This window comes from Elephantulus edwardii, unplaced genomic scaffold, assembly GCF_000299155.1.
Source record: "Elephantulus edwardii isolate Elephantulus edwardi_28Jun2011 unplaced genomic scaffold, EleEdw1.0 scaffold00242, whole genome shotgun sequence".
Classification (NCBI taxonomy): domain Eukaryota; kingdom Metazoa; phylum Chordata; class Mammalia; order Macroscelidea; family Macroscelididae; genus Elephantulus; species Elephantulus edwardii.
In genome coordinates, this window is record NW_006399992.1 from 3,618,428 (window position 1) to 3,629,707 (window position 11,280).

The window sequence follows — 11,280 nt, forward strand, 5'->3', positions numbered from 1 at the left end:
TCTATGGAGCCATTCTGCCTTGAAACACATGGGGTTGTCATGAGTCAGAATCAGCGTGAAGGCCCTGAGAGATGGCTCAAGGGGAGATCTGGAAAGTCAGGGTGAAATAGCAGGCAGCCATTGCTCTGTCCTGAAGGTGGCAGAGGCACCAGAAACATGAGCAGCTCAACCATATTGTTAGGACCTGCTGGTCTACCCTGTTGTTCTGAAGTCCTGCCAGTTCCCTTCCTTCAATTCTTCCAAACCTTTCTTCCAGGTCTTCTTTCCCAGGACGTGCACGTCATCAAGGCCTATGATGGTGAGACAGAAGACAGAAGTAGTTACCAGTCCTTCTCACAGCCCAGTTTGCCTCTTCTCTCCCTCATTCCACATCTCCTTCCCTGTTGACCTACAATGACTTCAGTCCCAATACCAAAAGCAGAGGCAACCTTCTCCCATGATTTCTCCATCAGTTTCTTAATCCACATTCTTAAGCACTTCTTGGTCTTTGTCACTCAGTATTTCTGGTTTTCTAGCTAAACTCTGGGTCATATAAGGATGTCTTCAAAGTGCTGGAGGGCGAGAACCTAAGCTTATAGACTAAGGTTTGCATGGCTTAAAATCAGGAAAAAGGTGGACTGTACTGTGCTTTTTCTTCGCATCTATTTGATTTGTATGCAGAACCAATTATTCAAGAAGCTGGACTATATGAAGAAAATTGTGCCATCAGGATCCGAGGAAGACTCATTAACAACTGTATTCTCAAGACGGCAAAAATTTCCTTGCAGAGAGTGAACAAGACTTTGAGCTTTTATTGCAGATCAAAGGCTACAACTTTCAATATATGTTACCAAAACAAAAACCTTCACCGCTGGACCTACAGGCAGCTTTACAATGTTATTATGTGCTATCGAGTTGTCTGTGAGTCATAGTGGCACAATAGCTATAAACCATGCCTTATCCTTAGCCAGTCTCACTGACTCCAACACACCTAGCCCCATTACCCCTGTTACTGTGTCAATCCATCTCACCCAGGGCCTTCCTCTCCTGTGCTGTCCCACCACCTTTTTGAACAGGATGTCACCCTCCAAGGACTGGTCCCTCCTGGCTACATGTCCAGAGTATGTGAGACAGAACTGTAAAATCCTTGCCTCCAAGGAGATACTTGGTTTCACCCTCAATGGTACAGACCTGTTCGTTCTCTTGGTTGTTCATGGTATGTTCAATACTCTTCCTCAGCACCACAATTCAAAGGTGTCAATTCTCCTTCTATCATCCTTAGTCTTTGCCTAGCTCTCTGATGCATAGTGAGGAATTACAGAGACCCTGGCCTGAATCAGGAGCATGAGAAAATGCAACCTGTCAGTTCCCCCTTAGAGCTTGATTCATGAGTTTTGACCTTTAGCTTCTTAAATTGTAAGAACTCAAACTCATTGCCATGGAGTTGTAACTATCTCATAGCTCTCCTCCAGTGGGTTTTCTGAGGTTGTAAATGGCATGGGAGGTAATTGCCATCTTTCTTCTGAAGAGCTGATGGTGGATTTGAATTGCCAGGGAGCTACCCTTTGGGTTAGCAGCATAACTTCCTATAACCTTGGCCACCAGAACTCCGGCTTACACTATATGAGAATAAATTAATGATTGTTAAAAGCATCCACTTATGGTGTCTCTGTTTTAGCATTACCAAATAATTAAGAAGCCCATCTTCTATACCAGTATTTCTCAGCTTTTGCTGTACCTAGAAAACTGAAAATACTGGTATTTCGGTTGTAAGTTCTGGAGTGTGGCTTAGCCAAGGGGAAAACTGCTGACTGTCCATCTGTAAAGCCAATGCTCTCGATGGGGGAAGGGAGCAACTTTCTAAAATTAAATCAATTTAAGGAAACTGAGAGCAAAAGATGAACATGATTGCCTACTAAAAATCTTAAAGCTTCCAGATAAATACATTTTAAAACATTATTTTCCTATTACATTAATGTACAAATTTTACATATTAAAACCTTATACTGTTGGGAACAAGCTTTTCATTCATTGCTAGTGACGAAGTAATGAGGTATAACCCCTTGGAAAAACAATTTAGCAAACTATATCCACAGACATAAAAATTTACATTCTATTTCACTCATTACTTTCACTTATGGGAATCTATTCTAAGGAAGTAATTCAAATGCTGAAATAAGTCTTCAAAATGTTCATTTTGTAGCAGTATTTATGTGGTTAAAAAAAAATCAGATACAGCCTAAATATCCAAGAGCAGAATGATAAAAATATTTGTGGCCCATTCAGCGGTTGGAATATTAATGTATAAATGAAGACTTTATTATGAAAAATGTTTATGACTCACTGATAGGTGAAAACAAGCTGAACATATAGTTGTAATATAGGGAAAACTCAATAAAGATATTGCATAACCTAAACCTGTTTTAAATCAACAGTGTGGCTTTTTAGATGATATCATTTAATATTCCTATAATGCATTCTAATTTTTAATCTGACAGTTAGGGAAAATAGGCTTCTTTTGATGCTTTTTCTTTTAGCTCTCAGTATAAATTTTCAATATGCACGCTAGCTGATTTTCCCCCCTAATGTATTTGGAAGCAAAATTAGCAAATTACTTTTGTTCCTAATGGGAGTGTACTTGTCCTAAACTTGGGTGTGTAAACACAACTCACAATGACACACTGTTCCCTTCAGCCTCATTCCTTGTTAGGGACACTGAGCTCAGTTCCCCAGCCAGAGGATTAAAGGGGGCATTTGACTCCGAACTCTTATTTCAGTTTCATCAGTAATGTGATTTCTCCTGTGAATTATTTTTTTTTGTCCTTTGTGCCAAAAGGGGGGGAAATACTCAGACGTGTGGTTGAATGTGATCCTGAGAAACATTATACTTGGCTTTTCCTGAGTTGCCCTGAATAATAATCGATAAGAATTGCTTTGAGGCTCCACTTGGGTTGAAAGAGTGGGGCCTGGGGACAGAAGAGAAAAATGTAAGTGAAACTAATCATATTGTCAGTAGGCACCCGTGCTTGGGAAAAGACATCATGCTGGGGAAAGGAGAGGGTCTTCAAAGAGAGGAAGACTCTCGTGGCATAGGCTGCACAGTTACTGTGACCATGAGCCTGAGTATGGTGGAGATGGTGAGTGAGGATGGCTCATGAAAGGGCAAAGTTTCCATCTGTTGTTCACGGAGCGATTTGTAGGGTCACTGTAGCGATTCAATGGCACCTTTAAATGATAGTAGAAGTGCACTGCATAGAGAAATAAAATATATCAATGACTAATTGGAAAAAGAAGATGGTCTCTGAACTTTAAAAAAAAATAAATCACCACATAGATTGAAAATCTGAGCCTTCTGAAAGGGGCTAGGAGTTAAGTGTCTCACTTGAGGAGCTGTGGTCACTTTGTCAGCCCCTCGCTTCCAGGACCAGCCCTCATATAAGCGATCTTGTTTCAGCAGTGTTTCATGTAGAGAAGATGAAGACGCTGAGCTTTGAGAATAGAGGTCACAGTGAAACTCTGGCACAGTCAAGCCTGTTCTGGCCTTCATTCAGATTTAAGGGTTGCATCGCATCCTGTTGGAACATCAATTTTCTGAGGAAAAAAAAATACAGTCATTGCCTCCTTCCCACACTCCCACCCCTGCATTCTGGAAAGGATGTTTTATGAGCCTGCCTCTGCAAACAGGTTTAAACACGCTTTTTCTAACTTCACTGAAAATACCTTACTCAATTGATGCTTTAAAAGCACAGATTTATGTTTTTAATTTTTTTATAAAAATTCTAACTTGCTTGCAGCCTGATTCCTTCCAAACCTGTAGTAATTTTTGTGGTCGCCCAGGGTTGTGGTAAAAGGCATCGTTCATTACCCTTAGCCCAAGGTCCAGATTTGTGCCCAACAACATCCTGTGTAAACAGTTCAAACTTTGTGTGTATGCTCTAAAGATTTTTAAGACACACCTGCCTCTTTTTTTTTTTTCTGAGAAGACTCAAAAGTAGTGGGTAAGATTTACACTAGAAGCAAAGTGTAACACAATATTATTTAAAAAGCAAGGTTATACGGAAAACACAAGGAGCCCTGATGGTATAGTGATTAAGCACTTGGTTGCTAACCCAAAGATCAGGAGTTCAAACCTACCAGCAACTCCATGAAAGAAAGGGCAGTCTGCTTCTATAAAGACTGCAGCCTTAGAAACACTTAAAAACAGTTCTACATTGTCTTAAAAGGTCTCTCTTGAAAGCAATGGGGGAGGGGCGTTTAGAGAAACACACCTGTTTGTCATTGTATAGTTAGAAGTCTTTGGGACAAAAGGCAACAAAGCATTTATGTTACATTTGGGATTTGCATAAATAGAATTTGGGACTCGTTAAAGTGATACAAGTGCGGAAGCCTTTCTATGGAATTCACAGTTGACTGTAAATGCAGCTTCATGGACATCCTTTACGTGTGGTTCCTTCCTGTCAGGTGTGCTCTGGAAACAGAGGGAATGGGTGGGCAGGTGGCCTGGGGAAGCGGGGGCTCTGAAGCAGCCATCATAGTTCCACAACAATTAGGGGAAATTGCTGACACTAATTTTTGCAGTAAAAAGGAAGAGAGGAGACCACCAAACGCTGGGGAATAGGCAGCAGAAGCAGTTAACACTGACTTCTAGTCAGCATTTGTTCACCCTTTGGCATTTTTCACAGACGGTTTCTTCTGAGTCTCATAATCAGGCTCTTGGTGAAAGGTCAGCTTCGGCATTGTGATGCCATTCAGGTAACACTAAAGGGACTGGGAGGGAGGACAGTGAGGCAGTTTGGAAACCGCGGCGAGAGTTAGGAAAGGCCTAGCATGGAACTAAGACTTAGAGCCGGGCTTCCATAGCTGCTTCTTTTTCTAGGTCACCAGTGCTGCATTATGAGGTAAAGGTGAATCACAACAGGATTTGCTAGATATTGTTGAATTCTAAGATACCAGGCTGAGCAGGCTCCCCCCTGGTCATGGAAGTGCATGGGCAGATTGCTGTTTCATCTCTGCTTCCTATCTCCCTTTATGGGGAAAAGACAAATTAAGACATCATCAAAAGACTATGGTCACATTTTAATATGACATTAAAGAGATGAAGTCAATAAAAAATACATAATTACAGGAAAGCAAAGCCAGTGGTGTAAGTATCTTTTGGAAAACAGTACATTTATGGGGAAGGGTAGGAAGTGGCAAATATTTCCTTTCTATTCTTAAGTTTATCCTCCACATACTTTAAAAGAGTTGTCTAGCACTGGTGCGGGCTTTTATGTGGATGCCACTGAAAATCCTTGGAAAACGCACTACAGAATGTACTCTTACATAACACAAGAGCTTCCTACACTCATAAATGCCAGTTTTCCAGTGGATCCCCAAAGAATGTCTATTTTTGGCCATTCCATGGGAGGTCATGGAGCTCTGATTTGTGCTTTGAAGAATCCTGGAAAATACAAATCCGTTTCAGCATTTGCTCCAATTTGCAACCCAGTGCTCTATCCTTGGGGCAAAAAAGCCTTTGGTGGATATTTGGGGTCAGATCAAAGTAAGTGGAAGGCTTATGATGCTACCCATCTTGTGAAGTCCTATCCAGGTTCTCAGTTGGACATACTGATTGATCAAGGAAAAGATGACCAGTTCCTTGCAGATGGCCAGTTACTTCCCGATAACTTCATAGCTGCCTGCACAGAAAAGAAAATCCCTGTTGTTTTTAGATTGCAAGAGGGTTATGATCACAGCTACTATTTCATTGCAACCTTCATTAGTGATCACATCCGACACCATGCAAAATACCTGAATGCTTGAAGAGCTAGAAGCACTTCAGAATCATAAATGTTCTAATAAATCAAATTGCAAGAAGGAAGAAAGATGATTTCATAATGCTGAAAGTGTTTCACTCTGTAAGTGAAATCACCTAAATAAATACCTAAACACATAGGGTCTAAAATGCAAAGAAACAAATAAGGGAGTTACTGAAATGTGACTGAGATGCAGCCTACACACAGAAGACTGTGAGGTCTGGGTACCTGTCATTGAGACAGAGTTGCAGCCGTCAGATCCCACCCCCCACCCCCCTTTCTGGCATTGACTTTCTGGGAGAGTGGTCTTTTCACTCATCTTCCCTCAGGGATCCTGCTCAGTTGATATTGCCAGTTCTGTTACATTTTCTACAGATGATCCAACTGCTTAATTGCCCAGGACTTCCTATTACTCCATGTTTCTGTGCTCGATAGAACTAGGTCAACCAGAGAATGGCCTTGGCACACTAACTCATAATCAGGTAAACTAGTGACTCAAAGAATCAATTATTTTAACAGTCTTATTCTCAGTGAGATGATAAATTTGCATTATTTTAAGATGGTCGAAGGAAAAAGTCATTGCTGTAGAATCAGAATTGACTCACAGCGAACTCCTCATTGGGTTTCTAAGGCTGTAATTAGAGAGGAGGGGATGGTCCATTGTTCTCCCACAGAGCTGATGGTTGATTTGAACCACCAGCAAGCTGCGTCCCTTTGGTTAGCAGCACAACTCTCTTTGGCCTAGGCAACCAAAGATCCCTTTTAAGGCACTAATTGGTGTTACAGAGCCCTTTTGACACATCAGTTAAGCACTCAGCTTCAACTAAAAGGTCAGTCATTCCAACTTACCAGTAACTCCAAAGGAGAAAAAAACCTGGCCATCTGCTCTTGTGCAGAATACAGTCTTGTTGTTGTTGTTGTTGTTGTTAGGTGCTGTCGAGTCAAGTACAACTCATAGTGACCCTGTGAACAAAAGATCTGAACCCTACTCTATCCTTCACCATCCTGACACACTTTTGCCCATTGCAGAAGTTACCTTAGCAATCCACCTGGTGGGGGGTCTTTCTCTCCTTCACTGAGCCTCCACCCTTGCCAGCATCCTTATCTCCAATGAATAGCCCCTCTTAGTAACATGCCCAAAATATGTGAGGTGAAGCTTCTTCATTCTTGCCTCCAAAGACCACTCCAGCTGCACCCTCTCCAAGACATACCTGTTTGTTCTCTTGGCCATCCATGGGATGTTTAGTGTCTTTCCCAACACCACAGCTCAAAGGCATCAATTCTTTTTCTGTCATCCGCATTCATTGTACAGCTCTAGGTGCATAGCAAGTGATTGGAAAGACTATGGCCTGAATCAGATTCACTTTAGTCCTCAAATTGACATCATTACTCCTCAATGATTTGGAGAGGTCCCTAACTGAAGATTTTCTCATTGTAATGTGGCTCATTATTTCATGACTGCTGGTACCAAGAGTGTTTATTGTGGATCCAAGTAAGACAGTTTCAATCTCCTTTCCATCCATCATGAAGTTGCCTATCAGTCCAGTAGTAAGAATCTTTGTTTTCTTGACATTGAGATGAAATCTATACTAAAGGCTGTAGTCCTTGATCTTCTGCAACAAGTGCTTCAAGTTCTCCTTACTTTCAGCAAGCAAAGTTGTGTCATAGGAAACTCTATTTTGTTGTTGTTATTGTTGGGTGCTGTCAAGTTGAGTATGATTCATAGCAATCCTATGAACAGTGAATCTGAACCTTGCCCTATCCTCTGCCATCGTCATCATTCACTCAAAGGTATACAGCTGAGATCTGAACCCAGCTCTTATTCTGAAGACAGTTCTCTCATACTATGCTCATTATTGTGCTGTGCCTTCTATATGCTAGGTGGTCTTCTAAACACTTAAACATCACAATGCTAGAAAGGAGAGATTAATATTGACATAAGTAGGAGGAGGCAAATTAAGAGAGGCTAAGTCAATCACTTGCACATTCATTGCTGTAGAGTTGGAACAGACTCATAACAGGCCTACGCCCTCTATTGTTTTTCTGAGGCTGCAAACTGCATGGGAGGAGATTACCCATCCTTCTCCCAAAGAGTCACTGATGGATTTGAACCACCAGAAATGCATGACCTTTGGGTTAGCAGCTCCAGGCCCTATGAGCACTGCCTAATGTCACACAGCTAGGAAATAACAGACCTAGGATTTGATCTGGCAGCCTGGCTGCAGATTCTGGGCCCTTCACTCCTGTGAGGCACAGCCTTTCCAAGCCCCAGCCTCCTAAGGTTGTCAGCACATCAAACACTCATTGAGCACCTGCCCTGGGCCAACTTAACACCAACACTGAAAGAAGAGGGCAAGGGGGGGCACAGATTTCTGGGCCCAAGAAGTTCACCAAGTGTACTTAATAGGTCAGTAGGACTGGAGACCTCTACAGGCCCCTCTGAGGGTGGGTCTGCCCACACCTCCAGGTTTACTTTCACAAACCATAACACAGTTCTTTTTTGGAAATCTTTACAATGCACAGGCCTCTGTGCTGTCAGGGAGGCTGAGAAATAGAAAGAGCCTGACTGTGGCTTTATCTCCTTAGATAGAGGAGAAATCCGCAGTTATGTGGGACCTAAGGAAAGCCAAGCTTTTGATGTTGTCCAGCCCTGCCAGCAGAAAAAGGCAGCAGCTAGGATGGAGGATGACCATAGAATCTAGACCACAGGCTGCTTAGCCACAAATCAGAGAGCTGAGTACCTTCAACCTAAACCTGAGACTTTCGCAGACAACTTGAAGGATTTGTCTCAAATCTACAGTCCATTTAATCCCTTTAGTCCCTGAATTAAGCAGAGGCTTGGGGATGGTCTAAGAGCTCCTCAGGCCAGGGACACTGATTAAGCATCCATTCTACCTCGGATCTCCTTGGATAGAGAGAAGTCCTGCTAAAAAAGCATGAACTTTGAAGCCAAACTCACTCATGGGAATCTAGAATGGGATCTGAGGAAATAGCTGAACCTCCATACTTTATCCATACCATGATTACTTTATCCATATAATGAATCTATTAACAGTGAGAATTAAACCCAATCATAATATAAAGTACAGAGCATAGAGTACATGTTCAATTAATGTTGTTGTTGTTACATGCTGTCGAGTCGCCTGTGACTCACAGCAACCCTATGTACAATAGCCCTAAACTCTGCCCTATCCTGTGCCAATCTCACTATCTCTGACACTCCCATCCCTATTACCCCAGTCACTGAATCAATCCACCTCATAGAGGGTCTTCCCCTCCTGTGCTGTCCCTCCACCCTCCCAAGCACGATATCCCTCTCCAAGGACTGGTCCCTCCTTGCAACATGATCAAAGTATGTCAGATGAAGCTTCTGAATCCTTGCCTCCAATGAGCAGCCTGGTTTAACACTCTCCAGAACAAACTTATTTGTTTTCTTAGCAGTCTGTGATATACTCAAAACTCTTCTCCAATACCACAGTTCGAAGACATTAGCTATTATTAAAACTTGACCCCAGCTGTCAACTCGTCTCTTTCTGCCCTTTTCCTAGATTCCCTCTACAATTACTCTCTTTCCTTAGGTTTGTCCAGTAGTACACACATATACACAAACATTATATATTTGTATATATACACATGCATACACACATATATACATACACACAAATACACACAGACATACCTGCCACAATATCTATACCACATTGTAAACATGTTTGAAGCCTCCTCTGCTAGACCATAAGACCATGAACTTTCATACCTGGGCTTAGTTTTGTCTGTGCACACAGCATTGCCAGCCACTCTCTCTTTGTTCACCGTTGGTTGGAGATTAAGCTGAATACTATCCTAGTCTTTCTTGGTAACTTTCTCTACTACAGCTTTAAGGGCTTGAACAGATGTGACTGCTGATCCAGAGAGAGGTTTCCTCTAGAGACCTTCATGGGTCTTCATCCAGCAGTGGACCAAGGTGAGGAAAGAGATCAGAACTCAAACCCAGGGCCATGTTCCTATGCAGCAGCAGCAGACATGTTGATTCTTATTCTTACTTCTTTGACCTGCTGACCACTTTACTGACCCAAATACCCTGCATTGCAACGGCTTCCTCAATAGCTTCCTACAGCCTCCTGTGCTTCCATTCTTCTCCAATTTTTCCTGCATACCACCAGTCCTCACACTGTAACATCTTGTTAGAATGCAGATCCTGATTCAGTGGGATTGACGTGGGGCTGAGGGACTGTGGTTCTAACAAGTTCCCAAAAGACATAGATGTTGCTGGGCCTGGGTGGATCAACCAGTAAGCATGGCATGCATTGCCCCCACCAAAAAAAGAGCATAGTGGTACAGTGTGTTAATCCACAGTCTGTCTATGGGAGAAAGAGGAGGTAGTCTGTTCTAATAAAGATTTATACCCTTAGAAATCCTATGTGCAGCTCTATATGCTATGAAGTTGACAGTAGGGACAATTTACACTGGCTTATAGTTCGTGAGATACACATGTGTTTATTTACTAATGTTTAATGCCCAACGTCACCAGTTTTTCCACCATGTCCTTGGGTTATCCATCCCTGCTAATGGTCCTTCATTTTGAGTAGCAAGGTTTTGCACCACAGTCAAGATAGCCTTCCAAACCTGTAACTATGATCATATCACTTCAAATCACTTCAGCGGACCTGAACAAACCTTCATCAGAAGACATAAGAATGCCAAATGTGCACTTAAAAAGATGCAACAATTCATACTACTAATTGTAGTTGGTTGCCACTGAACTGGTGACATGTTGTCACCATAGCTGACCCTGGTGGGTTTTCAGTAGCTCCTCACACAGAATGACATAGTCCGTCATTCTCATACAGGGTACCTGATAGATTTGAACCACTTGTCCTTGGGATGGCATTGCAACTTCTTACCACTAAGCCACCAGAGCTCCCTATGGTATAGTCATAGGGAATTGTACCAACCTGCAGGTGTCACTTCGCTGCTGGTTCAAATCCACCAGTAGCTCTGACGAGGAAAGATGGACAATATCCTCCCATATGATTTACAGCTTCCCAAAAACCACTGTTGAGTCAGCTATGAGTTTTTAGTAGGTGGTTTTGTTTTGATTTTTAAAAATTATATAATTATAATGATAAAAACCCAATTATAATTGGTTTACTTATAAAGGTCATATACATGGTTTTTCACACTGCATCTTTCCTCTTTCCTTTACCCACCTCTCCCTCTACCCATCAAATTGTGTGACCCTATGATTAAACTCCCCCTCACCTTGGATCCTCAAACTCGTTCTACAGTTATGGTCTTATACAGTATTTAACTTTTTTCCAGTTTTCATTCATTTTTAAAATTTATTTTAATGAAAGTTTAAAGAGACTTTTCATTTCCATTCATTCATAGTTGCACACTTTCCTCCTCCCTGCCCTCCCTCCCCCCAGTTCACTTTTCTCTTTGAAAAGTTAAAAAAAAAATCATTGTTAAGCCCCTCGCCCTAATCTACTCCACTATGCAGCTT

The 11,280-nt window shown here is 42.0% G+C and overlaps 1 protein-coding gene across 1 annotated transcript in view; it reads left to right on the plus strand.

The window, feature by feature from the left end:
* LOC102863597 (S-formylglutathione hydrolase-like) overlaps positions 1-5,781 on the plus strand; it is a 113,160-nt gene extending 107,379 nt beyond the window's left edge. Inside the window, exon 2 of the mRNA XM_006898968.1 lies at positions 5,222-5,781. Coding sequence (XP_006899030.1) covers positions 5,222-5,781 — 560 coding nt within the window. The remainder of the gene's footprint in view (positions 1-5,221) is intronic.
* The last annotated feature ends 5,499 nt before the right edge of the window (positions 5,782-11,280 follow it).